Here is a 17,111-nt window from a genome sequence, read left to right as displayed (position 1 = left end):
TTGCGACCCCATTGGGAATCGCTAACAGTGTCTGTGACACTGTTGTACATTGAATTTTGCGAGTCGCAAATTGCGAGTCACAAAGCAACGCAATTTGTGAGTCGCAAAATGTAAGAGTTGTACATCTGGCCCTAAGTTACCCACTTTCCAATTTAAGTGCTCTTTATTCTCCTTTGGCACTAGCTGACCACTGTACACCAACCATATGCTAACTTGCAGTCTAAAAGCAGCAGAGTTCAGTTCACGCTCCTCGTCTAATTTTTTAAGTAAAATCATGGTTTGTACCCCAACTAATTGGCCGAAACATTCTCATGCGCCAGCATCTGCACTTGACTAATCTTAATCTTTTTACTGTCCCTAATCTCCTTTGCACACAAATTTGCTGCAACTCATTACACATTCTCATCCTGTTTCTTTTAAATTGCCTCCCAAGCAATCTCTAATTGATACCCATCATATCTACCTTCAAAATCACTCTTAAAAGTCACCTTTTTCCAACATGAATCATCCCTAAACCAACATACCCTATTCAATACTCTTCCTCCCAGCACTATTGCCACTTCTCTCTACTCTAGAGACTAATGGGGCTATTCACAAAGGTGTTCTTCACATGTAAATTTACCTACAGTAAATGTACTTTTCCACTTTTGAGTAACTTTCCACCTTTGGCTATTCACCATTTACAAGTGCAAAATTACTCAAAAGTGTAGACTTAAATGTCCCCACCCAATGAAATAGGGGTGTAGAGTCAATATAGGGAAAAGTCTAAACATTTTACAACATTTTTAATACAATTTGAAAAAATATTTTTATGTTAGTTATTAAAAACAATTAATGATATATATTTGTTTTGAACAGTATAAAAGGTTTCAGAATTAATAACTTAATTTGAAATAAAAAATTGCATTATTTCGTCTTTATTTAATTAAAGTGTTAAATGTTTGCATTTATAAAAGGTGAATAAAATATTGTAAAATAAAATACTAATTATGTTTTGTTTATAGACAATTTTTTAACATTAAATAACATTTGTCTCTGCTTCCATTATTATACATGGGCAGATGTTGCAGGATCTGTAAGTAGCCATGGGTGGTGATGGATGTATTTAAACTCCGAGCTGGAGTAAATTTATGACTGTTGTCCTTTTTGCAGTAATAACTATAGAAGTGCAGTTTGTGAAAAGGAAAGGGGCTTACTATTTTGTGGGTGGGTGCAAGTACTCTGCTTATTCTCCCACAAACCCCTCCCCTTTAGAAGTACATTTTCCCTATTTTCCAGCTGGTCCCTCCCCCTCGTCCTTCCCACTTTACCAATAAAATGTACACCTATGTGTGCGGACATCTCTGCATTTGAAGCGGAGATCTCAGCACGTAAAAGATAGGAGAAGTGGAGTTGTAGATGTTGCAGTTCTATTAAACGCAGAAGAAAATGCACTTTGTGAACAGGCCCCTACATGTACAACATGGAATCTTAGTGAATATAATATCTGTCATGGTACAGTCACAAATAAAGCAATGCACTGGAATGTGATCACAAATGTTTCCAATTAATTGGCAAAACTCATACTTACATATCTATCAATCTAAATATGTAAGTAGAAACAGAGGGGGTTTTGCTCAATATCACTGTTCCAGAAGAGAGGCCAACATACTAACTATGGGCGGAGCAGGCATAGTGCCTCTACATGAAGTTCCACGGAGTTGGAAAACAAGTCCGTGGAACTTCATTCTGCTCCGCGCCCTCCCCCCTCCCAAAGTAATTATAAAGTAATTGAAAAGGTCCTTACCTGCTGTGGCTGCCTCCTGCTTGCCATGGCCGCTCTCCTTCCTCGTCCTCACCGTCCTTCTTCTTAGGTAACGCCTACGTTGTACATCTTGCGCATGCACATGTGTAAGATGTACAATTTAGGGGTTATCAGGGAAGAAGGACGGCAAGGAGGAGGAAGGAGAGCGGCCATGGCAGGAAAGTGCCTTTTTAATTACTTTATAATTATTTTGGGAGGGTCAAGGGGCCGGCCAAATACGCTCTGCCACAGAGTCGTAGTTTTGCCTAAACCCCGCGTTCACAATGGAACGCGGAGTAGGCAAAACTATGTAAACTACGCTGGCGGAGCATAGTTACCCACCCGAGCTTACAAAATACCCAAGTGGTGCTCAGAGCTCCAGCTATCAGACGAGGTTTTACTATTATATCAGCACAATGAGCACGGGACGGTGCCTCCAAGATACTATTTGGAACCTACCAAAGGTGTGAGATATACCCAGCTTCTCTATTATACATTCTGTCCTCTGTCCTATTGGTGCTCGCTCCTCATCATGAACCCCACTACTCACAATAACCTGAAATGAGGATCCCAATCACTTCCTTCAGCAGCCAAAAGGACTGTCTTCTCCACTATTTCCTTACTGTTTCCTAAACGGTAACTCTAATGGTACACAACTAGAAAAACTCAGAGTCATAGTGAAAATCCAACAGTTAACCATCATGGTTCATTGAAACCTGGTCCCAAAAGAATTAAGCCTGGTTGACATGTTAATTATGCGAGTGAGATTTGTGAGATTTTTAAATATTGCGCCATGGGAAATTCATAAATATTTTCAAAATTTAGCTTTATGTAATTTGACATATTTATGGCCACAAGAAAATGGTTCATGCAGAAAATATCTTGTCAAGAGACATTTTCTGCATGAACAGTCTTCAGCCAGTGTCTAGCTAGACATTTTTCACATGACGTGTCTTTCTGATGTGAGAGACAAGCAAACCGCCTTTCGTGCTGAATACCTCATTTTGCAAACTTTTTCTAGATAAAAACCAATACAATTTCGCGCTCAAACATACAGATAAACTTCCAACTCCTTCCTCTGTGTGAGGGGGTGTGATGTTGAAACATTTTTTTGCTGAGCCTGTTGACTCGCAAGAGACTGTCCTAAACCATCCCTCTCAGTCATTGTGGTAGATGGACCTAGGCACTTGCAAACTATGGACCTGTAAACTTCTACTGACTTTCACTTTGCCAAAACCAACACTGCTTCAGCAGCACAAAACCTATATCTTTTGTTGGAGTTCAATACTAACACTACAGTGTTTGCCTCTTTTATCATTTAGTTTAGTCACACACACATGTAAAGTCTGTGAACTGGCAATAGGTGACGGTGGCGGTCAATCATGAAGACTACAAGGGATTTGGAATGGCTTCTTATTCATTTGGTTTCCTTATGCTGACTTACACGGTCAACTCATGAGAAGCTAGCCTCCCAACATGGTACCTAGTTCTCGTCCCAAAGAACGCTGCCCACTTTCTGCTCCTTTGCTGCCAGTCCAGGAATGTTCCTGTCGGTCAGCAGCTAGAATGTTGACTTGTTTTGTGCTTTTGAGTTGCCTGCATATATGGTGGCTTGGTTACATTATTGGACAGTATCATAAATTCATTCTGCTTCTGGTTTTAAAGAAATTGTGCTGTCTACAGCTCAAGCACTAACTCAGCAACTCGATGAAGCCTGGTTATAACTAGTGGATTACATTTTTAATTTAAGCACAGGGATCAGAATTTAAATTTGTGAGATAATAACTGCACCTCGCTGTTTTAATCTGACAGATTGCACCGGAATTTTTTTGCAAATGTCATCAGGGAAAAAGGGGTAGTATAAAAGCAAAAAATTCACATGTTTTTGTGAAAAACACCAAATCCACATTCCTGGGATTAAATCTGGAATCAGGGGAATGAACCACAACCAAAAAGCCCCCCCCCCCACCTTGAGGCATTGTTACTTACCCGGTGCAGTAAATACCACCCCCTAATCTGACATATTTAGAACCAGGGCCTACGAGTAAATCTGGGATGGAGACCAGTATCTACGTTTTTACAATTAAAACAGAATTTTACTAACCCGCTTTTTTTTTAACTCATTTGACGTCATTAGTGTAAAGCCTAAAATGTATATAAATGTATTCTTCAGTACCCACATATCCTTGTGTGTTGGACTGATGTAGTAAAAAAAGCTGTGTTGGACATGTTATCCACATGGGTTCATGCACCTATGAGGCCATTTATTATAAAAACTGCCCTTGGATCACAAAAGGCGCATTTACTGCACCATTACGTTATGAAATATTTTTAAAAGTGTCTGCGAAGTTGGAGTTTTGCGTTGTAATGTTTTCTTTTTTTTTTGTACTGAAGATGGGAAGAGACAAAGATGTAATTACCCGAATTCTTCCGGGGCCCAAGGCTCTGCAGCACATGCCAAGATTAGAAGAAGATTTCCAGTGCCAGCTGTCCAGCAGAGCCCGAGTGGTTGAACATGCCAGCCAGTTCGGAGGGGCAGCTCACAGCCGCCTGGAGCTGAGCCAGATTCCTGAAAAGATTGCTGACAAGTAAGTACAAATTGCCATCCCATTTTTCATAGGTTACGGTTGCGGGGCATCTCCAGAAATAAATGAATATAAATAAATGAATGAGTGTATTGTGGGAGAGGTATATCCTAAACTTACACAACTGAAGCTGAACTTCGAGTTCTTCATTTTTGCGATTTTTTTTAATTGTCCACAGTATTGGTCAAAGGGGATGGTTCAGACAGAAAGGAACTGCTTCACCCACTATCTCGTTGCACACTTTGCACTTTCTATAAACACCACAACTAGTACTAAATGCACTGTCGTAAAGGGGAGAGTCGCAGAATAGCATGCTTATACCACGCTGATCCGTACAGTCAAGAGCAGGTGCTTAGCTCTCAATAATGCAGCAGGTGTAGTGTCATTTGCTTGCAAGAGGCCCATTGTACTCATGTATGGCTGTCTTTTACTATTCAAAAGATTTAGCTGGCCCAAAACAATTGCCTGCATTAGGGCCCATTGAAACCCTTGCTACATAACTCGCCAAAAAGGGGGTTGAGAAGGACCCTGGTCAGGTTATTGGTACAAAACAGAAAGTCAAGATTGTAGCAGGCATGTAGGAACAGTCACTAGTTAGAAAAGACTAATTGGTTCCATAGGTTAAAGGAAGTTCTGAGTTGCAGTGGGGTTAGTATCATCCACATATAAGGGAATAACTGTCTAAAGCCACTTAGCCTGCAGAAAGGAGGAGGGGCTTATAGGTCCTCAAATTCAGAATTCAAGATAGCATTGTGACCAAGATGACAGTACAAAAGTACTCTTGTGTTCGTAATTTTGGAGGAATGTGCTACTGCAAGCATAAAATGGTTCCTGGAAGTTTCACGTTTAGGGGAGAGAAAGAACCCATGGGTGTTAGGAGATCTACTGTACCAATAAGTGGACAGGCGCCCATTTTTAGGGTTTGACTGCACAGCGCAAAATGTCTTGTAAACAAAATAACCTTAAAATGGATTAGAACCCACCCATTACTTGCCATTGGTTGATTTCCTCTTCACTCTTCTTTACTTGCTTCTTATTGGTCCATGCCTTCTCCTTGCCTCCGGCTTCCTCCTGGAGCTTCAGTGGTTTCCCAGGCGTGGAGCAGGGACCAAGTACAGCTTTCTGTCTGCGGCCAGTGCCCTTCAACTGGCCTCAGACTCCTGCACATACTCTTTTTTGACTTTTGTACATGCACTCTTAGAGAGTGCATGTGTCTGCATTACCTCTCCTTCACCTCCTTCTTTCTTCCGTTGTTGTTGCTCCCTCTCTCATGCTGCTTTACCCGCCCTCCTCCCATTGTCTGTTGTGTTTCCCCACCTGCTGTCCTCCTGCTGCATGTTGTGTTTCCCCACCGGCCTTCCTCCCGCCATCCATTGTGCTTCAACACCCCTGTCCTCCTCCCACTGTCCATTGTGTTTCCCCGCCTGGCCCTCCTCCCATTGCCCATTGTGTTTCCCACTCTCCTCCTTCATGTTGCTTCACCTCAAACCTCTTGCACTGTTTTTAGACATACTGCACAGCAGCATGGGCTGCTGTGCAACATGTCTTAAAGGGAAAAAAGCACTGCGAAATAGTCAATGTTGACTGTGTTTAGGATTTTATTTTACTTTATGCACATAGACGAAACCTATTGGCTTTGCCAATCTGTTGTTGTATGCACCAGTGTTCATGGTACCGTTTCTATGACTTTCATCTGGAGACTTTGATAGCTGATAACAGTCAGGATCTCTTTGTGAAATTTTGGCAAAAAATTAAGGATAATTGGCTGAATGGGGACTGCAGTTACTGTTTTACTTGATAATTCCTGAATTCTAAGGGATCCCTGATGGTCCAACTTGTAGTCCCTCTGTAACTCTGCACCTGGAATCGTAACTCCTGGTGGTTGAGTTACCTAGAGTGATATCGAGCAACTGATATAGATGCCCTTGATGATACTGCAGTGTCAGTAGGCAAAACACTAGTCTTTTTGAGGCTCAGAGTCATCCAATCATGTATGTATCCATAAATGAACTGTACTTTTAAGGTACCATGCAAAACTGAGCCCATTAACCTGAATATCAGATGAGTTGTGACTGAGCACCAAAATCGAAAGGCAAACACCATGGTAGAGCTACACGTGCCCAATCACAGGTGAGAAACAATATGATGCCAGATCACCTAGGTGATTTAGTTATCCATGACCTAGGCAACTCAGGGAGTAGGCACATTCCACACACCTACCATAAATGTTAGCAGAGATAGTATCATTGTGTTCTTTGAAAGTCAAACTATCCTGTTGATCACAAATGTCTTTCATTTGGCAGGTCTCAGTTCTCCATCGGTTTCAAAACTCATTATTTGAGTGGAATGATCTTCTATGTCTCTGATAAGGAGGAGAAGAACTTTATGACACTTTTCCTTTCCAACGGGCGGCTTATTTATATGTTCAATGTTGGTCAACAGAATGTAAGAATGAAAAGCCGAGAGAAGTACAGCGATGGACTCTGGCACCAGGTAAGATGGTGACAACAAATTCAAGTGGGATGAAAGAGGTATACTAAAGGTACTAGTGGCCATTTTTTTGCACAGAGGAATTTAAGATAAAAATAAAAGTGCATGTGGCATATGTATGACTGCAATGTGAAAGTAGAGAACGGGATCTATTTCTTGATTACCTCTGAGAGACGCCGCTGACCTTTGGGGTGGTCGAGTTACAGAAAGCCATCATGGCCACATCAGGACGAAAAGCACTGGGGCCTGACAGAGTCCCTGTGGATCTTCACAAGGCTGATCCTGGGTCATGGGCAAAGACCCTAGGCAGGGTCTTTAACGCTGCAACAAGGGGCGGATTACTGCCCTCGTGGTCTACTGCGGTTATTTTACCCATTTTTAAAAAGGGTGCCAGGGATGACCCTGCTTGTTACTGCCCGATTTCATTATCAGATTCGGCTGCTAAAATCCTGGGGAAGGTTATTTTAGATCACTTAACAATATGGTTAGACGCAAGCAACGTAATCTCAACCTGCAATACGGTTTCAGAAAAGGCATGGTTACAGTGGACCAATGCATAAATCTACGTATGATGATCCGTAAATATACACCTGCCAAAAGGGGTTGTATGTACATAGCATTCATGTACTTAACTAAAAATTGGAATGGATGCCTATCTGGTGGCCATCTTGCACTGGTCCCACTTAAATTTGATTGCCTCAGCCAGGTATATTGAAAATGGTTCCCTTACAAGAATCCTGGGATGTTAAACAAGGGATGAGGCAGGGATGTATTTTGGCCCCTGTCTTATTTACTTTACATATTAACAACCTGGGGGCTGTTCTGTCAACTGCTAGAAAAGACATCGCTAGAGCAGTCTCTAAACTCATCCCTGCTCTCTTATATGCAGACAATGCAGTTTTACTTGCAAGGACTGCAATGGGACTGCAAAGACTTGCCAATACTTTTATTGATTTTATGGTTTCACTTGACCTCACCATTAATTTCTCTAAGTCCCATATAATGTCGATTGGTAACATAAAGCGTGACAAGCGTACGCTCATATGCAAAGGTGGAGAACTGACAAATGCGGCTACATATTCTTATTTGGGATTTCTGTTTGACGAAAAAGGGTCATGGGTGGTTCAGCGAATACTCAAAAATAATACCCTGTCTAGAGCTGCAGGAGCAACTATGGACTTTGCTAGGTGATTGGGAAGTAAACCATTGCAACAACTATTGAAGGTCTATGACGAGAAACGCATTCTAATGGCCACGCATGGCTGCGAGGTATGGGGCTATAAGGAGATCGGCGATCTGCAGGGGGCCGAAAATAAATATCGACAGAAACTTTTAGCTGTACCCCCTAGCACCCCTTCTTTTATGGGGCATGAAGAACTAGTGCAGGGCTACATTTCCGATCGCATAGCAGTGGCCCCATTAATCTACTGGTTAAAAATATGGTCTAGCCCCAATTTGTTTTAGAAGACTGTATGAGGCTTGATAGGGCTTCTGACGTTCCTTGACTAGGTTACATTTCACAGCAGCTAGAGAACATAGGGCGCCCTGAGCTCTTCACACACCCCAGAGAAATGTACCCTGGAGAGTTGAAAGAGATTAGAAGGCAATTTTTAGCCAGGAGGATGGTGGAAAGGGAAAACAGTTAACTCAATAAACCCACGATAAGACAATATTTAATATTGAGTCCTGGGACCCTGGAACAACTGTTCTGGTCTTACATTGAAAATTTACACCATCACTTTCTTTTAATTAGATTTAGGTTTAACTGTATTCACTGGTGTCTCACGGCTCCCAAGGGCTTTTCTAAGCAAGGGGCCTTAAAGCCCTGCTCCTGTGATGACTTCTCGGACCAAGATCTTCTACATTTTATGTTTTTCTGAGGATTTTAAATTGACCTTGGGATATAATATGTCTTACCACTTTTAAAACATTGAAATTTTGCACAAATGAGGCAGGCTCTGATATATCTGCAAATGTTGTCCTCATCTTTGATATGTTTTGGGGTTGCGAGATTTTTAGCAGGCACCGTATGGTGAAGGAAAAAATGTGATCATGCACTGAACTGGTCTTAGAAACGTTATATTTTAGGGGTCATTGTTTTTAATTATTGCTAGTACTGTCTAGATTGCACTTCAATGAGGTCTTTGAAAGCGCAGAAGGTCTGTATATCAGGGCTCTGAGACCCATACTTGGCAATTGTATATGCATTTGTGGACCTACCCTTTATGATGCACTGAACTAGTCTTAGAAATTTCATATTTTAGGGGACATTGTTTTTAATTATTGCTAGTACTGTATAGAATGCACTTAAACGAGGTCTATGAAAGGGCAGCAGATCTGTATATTAGGGCTCTGAGACTCATACTTGGCGTTTATATATGAATCTTTGGACCTGTCCTTTATTATGTATTTTATAGTCTTTATCCTTTTACTCTTGGTGTGTGCAAATTTGCTGTTATGGTCATTTGTGGCCAAATAAAGTTTATTTGATTTGACTTGATTACCTCCGTCAACCAGCATCTTATACATTGCACACGCCATTGGTACATACCTAAGTATGCAATGTGCTTCTCTTAGTTTCCTATTCCGCCTTCTCTAGAAATCACTATCAAGTTCTATACCAAATGCAAAATAAAGTTAATTATTTAGGCAGCCTGCTATACGACCATGTGGTCAATATGTTTACCAGGCCATCACTGATATTGTAATGTAAGATATAGTTTCACAAGACATGATAAGATTCTATCTTCTTTTCTCTTGCATCGTTCACTTCACCAGAGAACATTGTTTCTGCCATGAGGTTCTGGAGCTAGGTCGTATTTTAGCAACAATTTAAAAATGTTTGTAGCCAAATGAATAATATTTCACAGCTAAATATTTTACGGACACTAAAAGTATTTATTAAAAATAGAATTGCTTGCTGGATTCGGAAAGATAGTTTTGTGAGACCATGCATAATGGGTTTAATACACAAAATATTAAAAACAATATGTAATACATCATATGAAATCCCACAGTTAGAGCTTATCACAGCATGCTTGATGCTGTAAATAATTTTTTTTTTGGGGGGGGGGGGTCGAATCGGTCTTTTCAAGATGACTCTTAGATGGGGTGGTGGAGGTATGTATTATAAATAAATGACATCACTTTTATTTGAAAGCTACCAAAAAAGATTTACACAAAAATTCAGCAAGCATTTTATAACAGTATCAGATTTTCAAAATGGCCAATCCCGATAAATTATGTTTTAGAATAGCTCGACATAAAACACAAAAAACTAATTCCTAAAACTCATTCCTTTTCTCACAAATCTAGAGCAGTTTATCAATGGCAATTCTCAACAGTCTCCCGTTACATATGAAGAAATTAAAATAAAATGTAATCACAATTGAACTTCAAATATACAAGAGCACTCAACAGATTATTATAAGCTCCTGAGAGCTACATTTGATGTGAGAAGTCATCGGACCAAGTTATGTGGGTCTGTCACCAGGGAGGCTAGAGGCAGAAGGCCACATTTCTATGAGAATTGTCCACCCACTAAGGGTAGAATGTACTAACACAGTAAACATAGCAAACAGAAAGATATGCATTGGAACGTTGGAGCAGATGGTCTGTGAGCCAGACCATTGTCATCATTGGAGTTCCTAATATTCTAATGATCTAAATCCAGGTACATGCTTTAGAGCATACTTTTCTGACATATGAAAGCAAGCGAAGGTTCTTTCTAAGAAAATAGTATCTTGTAGATACATGAATATTGGAACACAATAATGGATATTTTAAGCGAAGCATACATGATTGACACGATCCACTTACTTTCTGATGGCCACTGGGAGCTCAAACATTTTAGAAAATTAAATGCAGAAGAAATGCTGCAGTTGAAGGAATGTCTCTAAATAAAAACACAAGACTGGAATTGCTGTTGTGCCTGTGCAGTTACAGTGTTCAAATGATTATTAGCAGCAAAGATAGAAACCCACATTTCTCCAGAACGAAGATAGTAGTGTTGTACAAAGGCAGTACAGGAATGAGTGCTTATTTACCTGCTAGCTAAGGTCAACCGTAGCAACTACCTGACCATCTGCCAAAGAAGTTGCATTCACCCTGCTTGGCCTATTCTGTCCTGATCGACCAAAGGCAAATTCAACCTGCCCTAAAGAAAAGAGTAGGGATATGGCTGAAGGATTCTATGTACCAAGATTGGCTGTGGCAGATGTGACCTTTAGGATAACCTTGAGTGGTCCGTGGCTGATTAGGGTAAACCTGTTAGGGTTGCACTCTCATATCCTATGCTGTGACCTGGTCTGAAAACCAACAGGGCCTTGGCTAATAGGTTGAATCCCTAATGTGTTGATATAATTGGTTATGTAAACATTCCTCCAACAGTTTTATGAAGAAGGAGATGTTGGGCACCAGATGGACGTGTTTTAGATCTGTCGTATTGGCTCCTGGTTTTTTTAAAGGAGAGGACTCACTTGTCCTATATTCAAACATTCATGTATGGTTCCTTGAGTTAGTGATGAGCATACTATTTCCTCCAGAGTGAGGAGACCAAATTAACGATGGATTTGATCATTCTCAAGGGGATTGGATCACTGAAAAACGAAGTTGGTTTCTGGGGAGAGGACATGGCCTAACGGCTAGGGCGTTTGACCTCGAATCTGGGGAACTGGTTTCGAGTCTTGGCAATGATGCTCAACATCCTGTGATTCTGGGCAAATCTTAATCTCCCCGTGCCTAACAAAAATGAATGTGTCCTCATGTAATGCAACTGGTGCTATGTAAAGCGCTCTGATACCCGATTCGGGTCATGTTTGCGCTATATAAAACTCTGTAAAATAAATAAATAAAAAATATATGCTAGGATCTTTCTGATTTCATCTTCAGTGAGTGTTTTGAACTCATTCCATTAGGCTCCATTTCTTATCTCAGAGGACTGGATGTGGATCAGGGTTTTGTTCATGTTTGTGGTTTCCTGTTGATTGAGGAGTATGTTGATGGTCTGGCCTTGCAACCTTTCATTATCCAGCGATTGCTATTCTAATTTCAATATTTTCTCTTGGAAGAAAGTCGCAATGGCTTCGCAGCTTTCCTGGGAGGTGGTCTTGATCACTGTTGGAATGCAGGACCCAACTTGTTGCTTGACAATTTCAAAGAGTTCTACTGGCCTATTTTTGTCACAGTCTAGGAGAGATCGATGCTTTTGCATTCAGTCTGGTCTTTTGTAGATGATTCTTAGCTCCCATTGCTCTTTAAGACGGCCAGCTGAGGAATCTTGGGCCAGATGGGCAAAGCTTTTTTGCGATCTCAAATGACCCAATTCGCAGAATCGGGCCATTTGTGACCGCAAAAAAGCTTTTTACAATGTACAAAAGTACAAAAGGTAAATTGTGATTCGATAACTTGTTTGCTACAAAATACCAATTCAGTATTTGGAAGGGGAGTTCTTTCCATACACCGAATCAGAATGGTATATTAATGTTTTGCAACCTAATTTCGGTCGCAAAACAGTAATACTTTACCACCAGTTTAAAACTGGTAGTAACCCGTTTGCAGAGGGGATGGGGTCCCTTGGGGACCCCTTCCCCTTTGAGAATGATAAACAAATATTTTTCAAGAGCAGGCAATGGTCTACTGCCTACTCTTAAATAATGAAACTGCAAAGTTTCATCCTTTCTTTTTAAAGGCAACCCGTCTTCAATTAAGGTAAAGGGGCTGCATTTAAAAAAAGGATTGCTTTATTAAAAAGCAATCAAAGGCATGGTAGTCTGCTGACCTCATTAGGCCACCATTCCTGTGATTGTTGTGATTCTAAATGGGTCGCAAATTGTGACTTACCTCATTAATATGCATGAGGTATGTCTATTTGCGACCCACTAGGATTTCACTAGTGAAACTGAAAAAACTTCCTACATTAAGAATGCCTATTTGCTAATTGCAATTCACAGAGAATCACAATTAGGAAATTGGTATTACTAAAGTTTGCACATCTGGCCCCTTGTTTCCCTAATCTCCCTTCTATTCTGATTCACTTTATTGTTTCATCTTAGTTTTGGTTATACCAAGGATGGGAGAATTTTTTCTTTGTGTCCTTTGAGGTATAGTGAGACTATGATATCAGCTATTTTTTGGTTGTAGTGCTCAATAAGCTCTTAAATGCTCCTTAGTTCACTTGGTGGTAGAAGATTCAGCTGGAATAGGGAAGTCAGGTCATGCCTTTTCATGGTTCTACTGTCTCTTATCCATCATTTTGGTTTGCTCTCTTGATCTTTTGATTTATGTGTGTGTGGTAATGTGGAATATATGTTGGTGATGGTCTGACCAGTCAGTTGGGATAATTGAGGCAATGGCACTTCTTTTTTATTTGTTTAGAAAAAGCATATCCTCCTTGGTGTGTGTTACATCTGTGCACTCTTGTTTCAGGTTGGAATCAGTAAGGAAGCTTTGAAGAATAGCGATCTGTAAGTCTTCCTCGTCAATCCAGTGGACGTCAAAGCCTCCCAGAAAGATTAGATTCCAGTGTAGTAAGGAGTGTACCGTAAATATTTCCATTAGTTGTGTGAGACAACCATTGACAAATGGAAAGAAGGAACCTGAGGCCTAGAAAGATGATGAGTGCGGGCAAAATAGCAGCTGCTAAATACTCCATATCCATGACATCCTTTCAGTGGGCTGTCAGATTGCCCTCTACAGAAGAAAAAGAGTGACAGAAAGAATGGTGGCAACCTCATATGACAGAGCTGAAGGACAAAAAAACACAAGGAAAATGTATCAATAGCTTTAGCTGTACATAAAGTTTTGTCATGGACCCAATGTCTGTTGTATATTTGAGGAATGAAGGGAGGTCGAGGTTACTGCACCATCACTGTTGGCTCTTGAGAAAAGCCCTGACATTAAAAACCCAATCACTTAACTTGCATACTAGAAAAGGTCACAAGGTCCATCATCATCTGCAGTGAGCGAAGCCATGGCATCATAACTTATAGAGGATGTAAGGATAACTCAATGTCGTATACCAGACTTATGATCAGCAAAGTATATCAGTCTGTAAACGGTACCTACAAAACCCTTGAAAGAACTTTAGGCATCTTCCTACCAGTACTTCTGTGACATTAGCAGCTTCATCAAGAATACTGATCTTTTAGTGGTGGGTCATACTAAGGAATATTTGAGGCCATACAGATTGTCTCTGGGCCTGCCCTGGTCCTGTTAATGTTTTTGTGTCATCCAGGGCTGAAACATGTGAACGCAAACTCATAGAGTTCGATTAATTGCAGAATTGACCATAAAAGGGGAAGGAAAGCCTAGGCTTCTAAAATTCTATTAAAAAAAACATAAGTACTCTATCCATCCAACATAAGATCTCCAAATAGAGTAGAACCAAAAAATATTCATCTACTGGGACAAAAAAGTTAGCTGAAACACACAAAAGGTTTTGGGAGGAACACTTGCAATACGTCTAATCACTGGTATTTGCTCAGGATAGCATTCCAGCCCAACATTCTTTTGCCCAGGGTGCCAGCTCAATTTCGACCTAGCCATAAGCAAATCAGCCTCGATCCTGCTCCAATCGGAACAATCTATCCCGAACTGTTTGGTCAGGTCCTCCCTTAATCAGAACATAAGCAGCCCAAGGTTGGTTTTCACCTGATTGGAGCTCCTCAGTCGGGTGTAGCTTGAGTGGCACAGTGGGCATGGAACCCACATTTGGGCATACACTTTGCCACTCTAGGCTTTATAACAAACACACAAAAGGTGATGGGAGGAATGTTTGTATTGGATCTAGTTACTGGTAATTGCTCGAGCTAGCATTCCAACCCATCTTTCTTTTTCCCACCATGCCACCATAGTTTGGACCCAGCCATATGCAAATCAGTCTTTATCCGGATCCCATATGAAGAGTTCAGCACAAACTGCCAGGCCAAGTCCTCTCTGAACCAGAACACAAGTAACCCAAGACCGGTTTCACCCTGATTCAGGCTATTTATTCGGGTGTAGCTTGGATGTAGTGGCATTGTCTTAGGTTTCTGACTGGGCAAGACATAGGAAATAGCTGTGCACGACTCTTGTTAAGAGGATATGATTACGTAAATGCCAGGTTGAATAGAGGAGTCATTAAATACCTTCTGAATATGAAATAGTAATTGTCTAATTTCAGATGAAGAGGCTTGGAAGAGCCATGGATGTGGATAATTATATATAAAGTATTTTATAGTGCAAACAAGACCCGTGAGGGTATCTGAGTGCTTTACAAGGGGAGTGGATACATCAGTAAAAGACAGTAATAAAGTGAATTTACAACATAAAATATAAACATAGAGAGTATCAAATCTAGGAGCGCGATCTCTTTAGTAGACCAGACGAAGGTGATTGTGATCAACAAAATAAGAGTTCAAGAGGTAAATTCGATCGATATATAGTATGGTGCCGACTTTTAGTCTAAGCATTTAGACATCAGGAATTATTTCACTTCTGATTTGAAGGGGGGCGATAGAGTGAATCAGATAGATTTCCTTTGGAAGAGAATTCCAGATTTTCTGTGCGATGCCTGAGAAAGCTCTGTTGCACGTTTTCTTCTTGTGGATAATCTGGTTTGTGCAGCATGGAGCTTTTGCTACGCTACGTCCTACATCTGCCCAATAGTTCCAGCTTTTTTGCAAGGTATCTTGGGGTGTTGAAATGTATTGCTTTATGGGTCATGCAAATGATTTTTAGATGAATTTGTGCTTCATACGGGAGCCAGTTTAGGGATTTCAGGTCAGAGGAGATGTGATTGTTTCTTTTTGTTCCGGTAATGAGTCTGGCCGCAGGGTTAAGGGAATCCTGTAATGGGCCAGTTTACATCTGGACAGGCCACTGGGCGTGGCACTTCCGTAATCAAGCCCCGGGATTAAAAGGGCTTGGACCACCGATTTAAGATCATCCTGGGGGAGGAAGGGTTCCCTTAGAATGCTCATCTGATAATTTTCTCCTTTGGTGGCATTGCTGAGCAGATGTTTGTCTAGTATAATTTGCAGAGATCTCGCAGAGTCTACATAGTGAGGAGTACAATTAAGAGTAGTTAAATATTTCATACAAAGGTGGATCTTCAGATTGTGTTTGGGTAGGGTAATGAGGTGTAATTCCGTTTTGATGGTATTAAGTTTGAGATGGTTTAGCGCAAGCCAGTTCTGAGTATTCTGTAGAATAATGTTGAGGGTATTGAAGTCATCAGGAGAAGAGATTTTCAGACACAGTTGTATGCCATCAGCATAAATGTGGTAATGAATGTTGGAGGATGCTAAGGAGTCTGATAAAGGTTCCATGAATAAGTTGAAGAGAATGGGAGGGATCCCTGTAGGACTCCCAAGGTGACCATAGAGGGCTTTGACAGAGAGTTGTTGACCTTGATTCTTTGGGTTCTGTTCTGGAGGACCATTGGAGGATGGTCCCTGATAAACCCATCCTTCTTTCAAGTAGGTTTAGAAGGTTGATCTGTTTCAAAGTGTCAAATGCTGAAGATAAGTCAAGGAGTATGAGAAGACACACATCATTCTAATCCAGCATTGATAGGACATCATCCACTATTTGAGTGAGCACTGTTTCTGTGCTGTGGTCTTATCGGAAACCAGACTGGTATTGGTCTAGGAGTTGGTACTGATCTATGTGATTGCAGAGTTGGATTTGTACACATTTCTCAATAAGCTTCACCAGAGTGGGAATGTTGGAGAGTGAATGGAAATTGTTTATGTGTCCCAGTCTGCCGTTGTTTTTTCAGGATGGGGGTTACCTGTCCTACTTTTAGACAATCAGGTATGGTGCCCTGGAGGAGAGAGGCATTTACGATCTTAGTCCTTTTAAGGAGGATAGACAGTTTGATCTCCTTAAAGATAGACAGAGGTATAGGGGCAATGAAGTGATTCAATGGTTTCAGCAATGTGAGCAAGTAGTGAATGTCACTTTCCTAGAGGGGGGTGAATGTGTGTCAGGCGGCATTTTTGAGGGGATAGAGCTCCGGGTGATCGATCGGTATAGAAGACTGTGATGGATTATTAACGGTGGGGGATAAAGCAATCACTATATCTACTATAGCCAAATGGTTGGTTTGATGTAAACACCTGTTGGCAGACTTGAGTTTTACGTTCCTTTGGTAAAGGACAAAAAGTTTTGCATGGTAGTTGGTTGCCATTAAGCATCCTGGATAAAATGTAAACTGTTAAGAAGGGCCCTCTTTTTTTATTATTGGGAGCCAGTGCAGGGATGTTAAGGCC

General features: G+C 40.9%; 1 protein-coding gene across 1 annotated transcript in view; it reads left to right on the top strand.

Annotated features, from left to right (window-relative positions):
* The window catches only part of LAMA4 (laminin subunit alpha 4), a 466,993-nt gene that overhangs the window by 425,275 nt on the left and 24,607 nt on the right, over positions 1–17,111 (top strand). The window contains exons 33-34 of the mRNA XM_085611379.1: positions 4,178–4,371; positions 6,672–6,861. Of these exons, the coding sequence (XP_085467505.1) occupies positions 4,178–4,371; positions 6,672–6,861 (384 nt within the window). The remainder of the gene's footprint in view (positions 1–4,177; positions 4,372–6,671; positions 6,862–17,111) is intronic.

Source organism: Triturus cristatus, chromosome 6 (genome assembly GCF_964204655.1).
Source record: "Triturus cristatus chromosome 6, aTriCri1.1, whole genome shotgun sequence".
NCBI classification, from domain to species: Eukaryota; Metazoa; Chordata; class Amphibia; order Caudata; family Salamandridae; genus Triturus; species Triturus cristatus.
The sequence above is the reverse complement of the archived record's forward strand: the minus strand, read 5'-3'. Positions and strand labels throughout refer to the sequence as shown.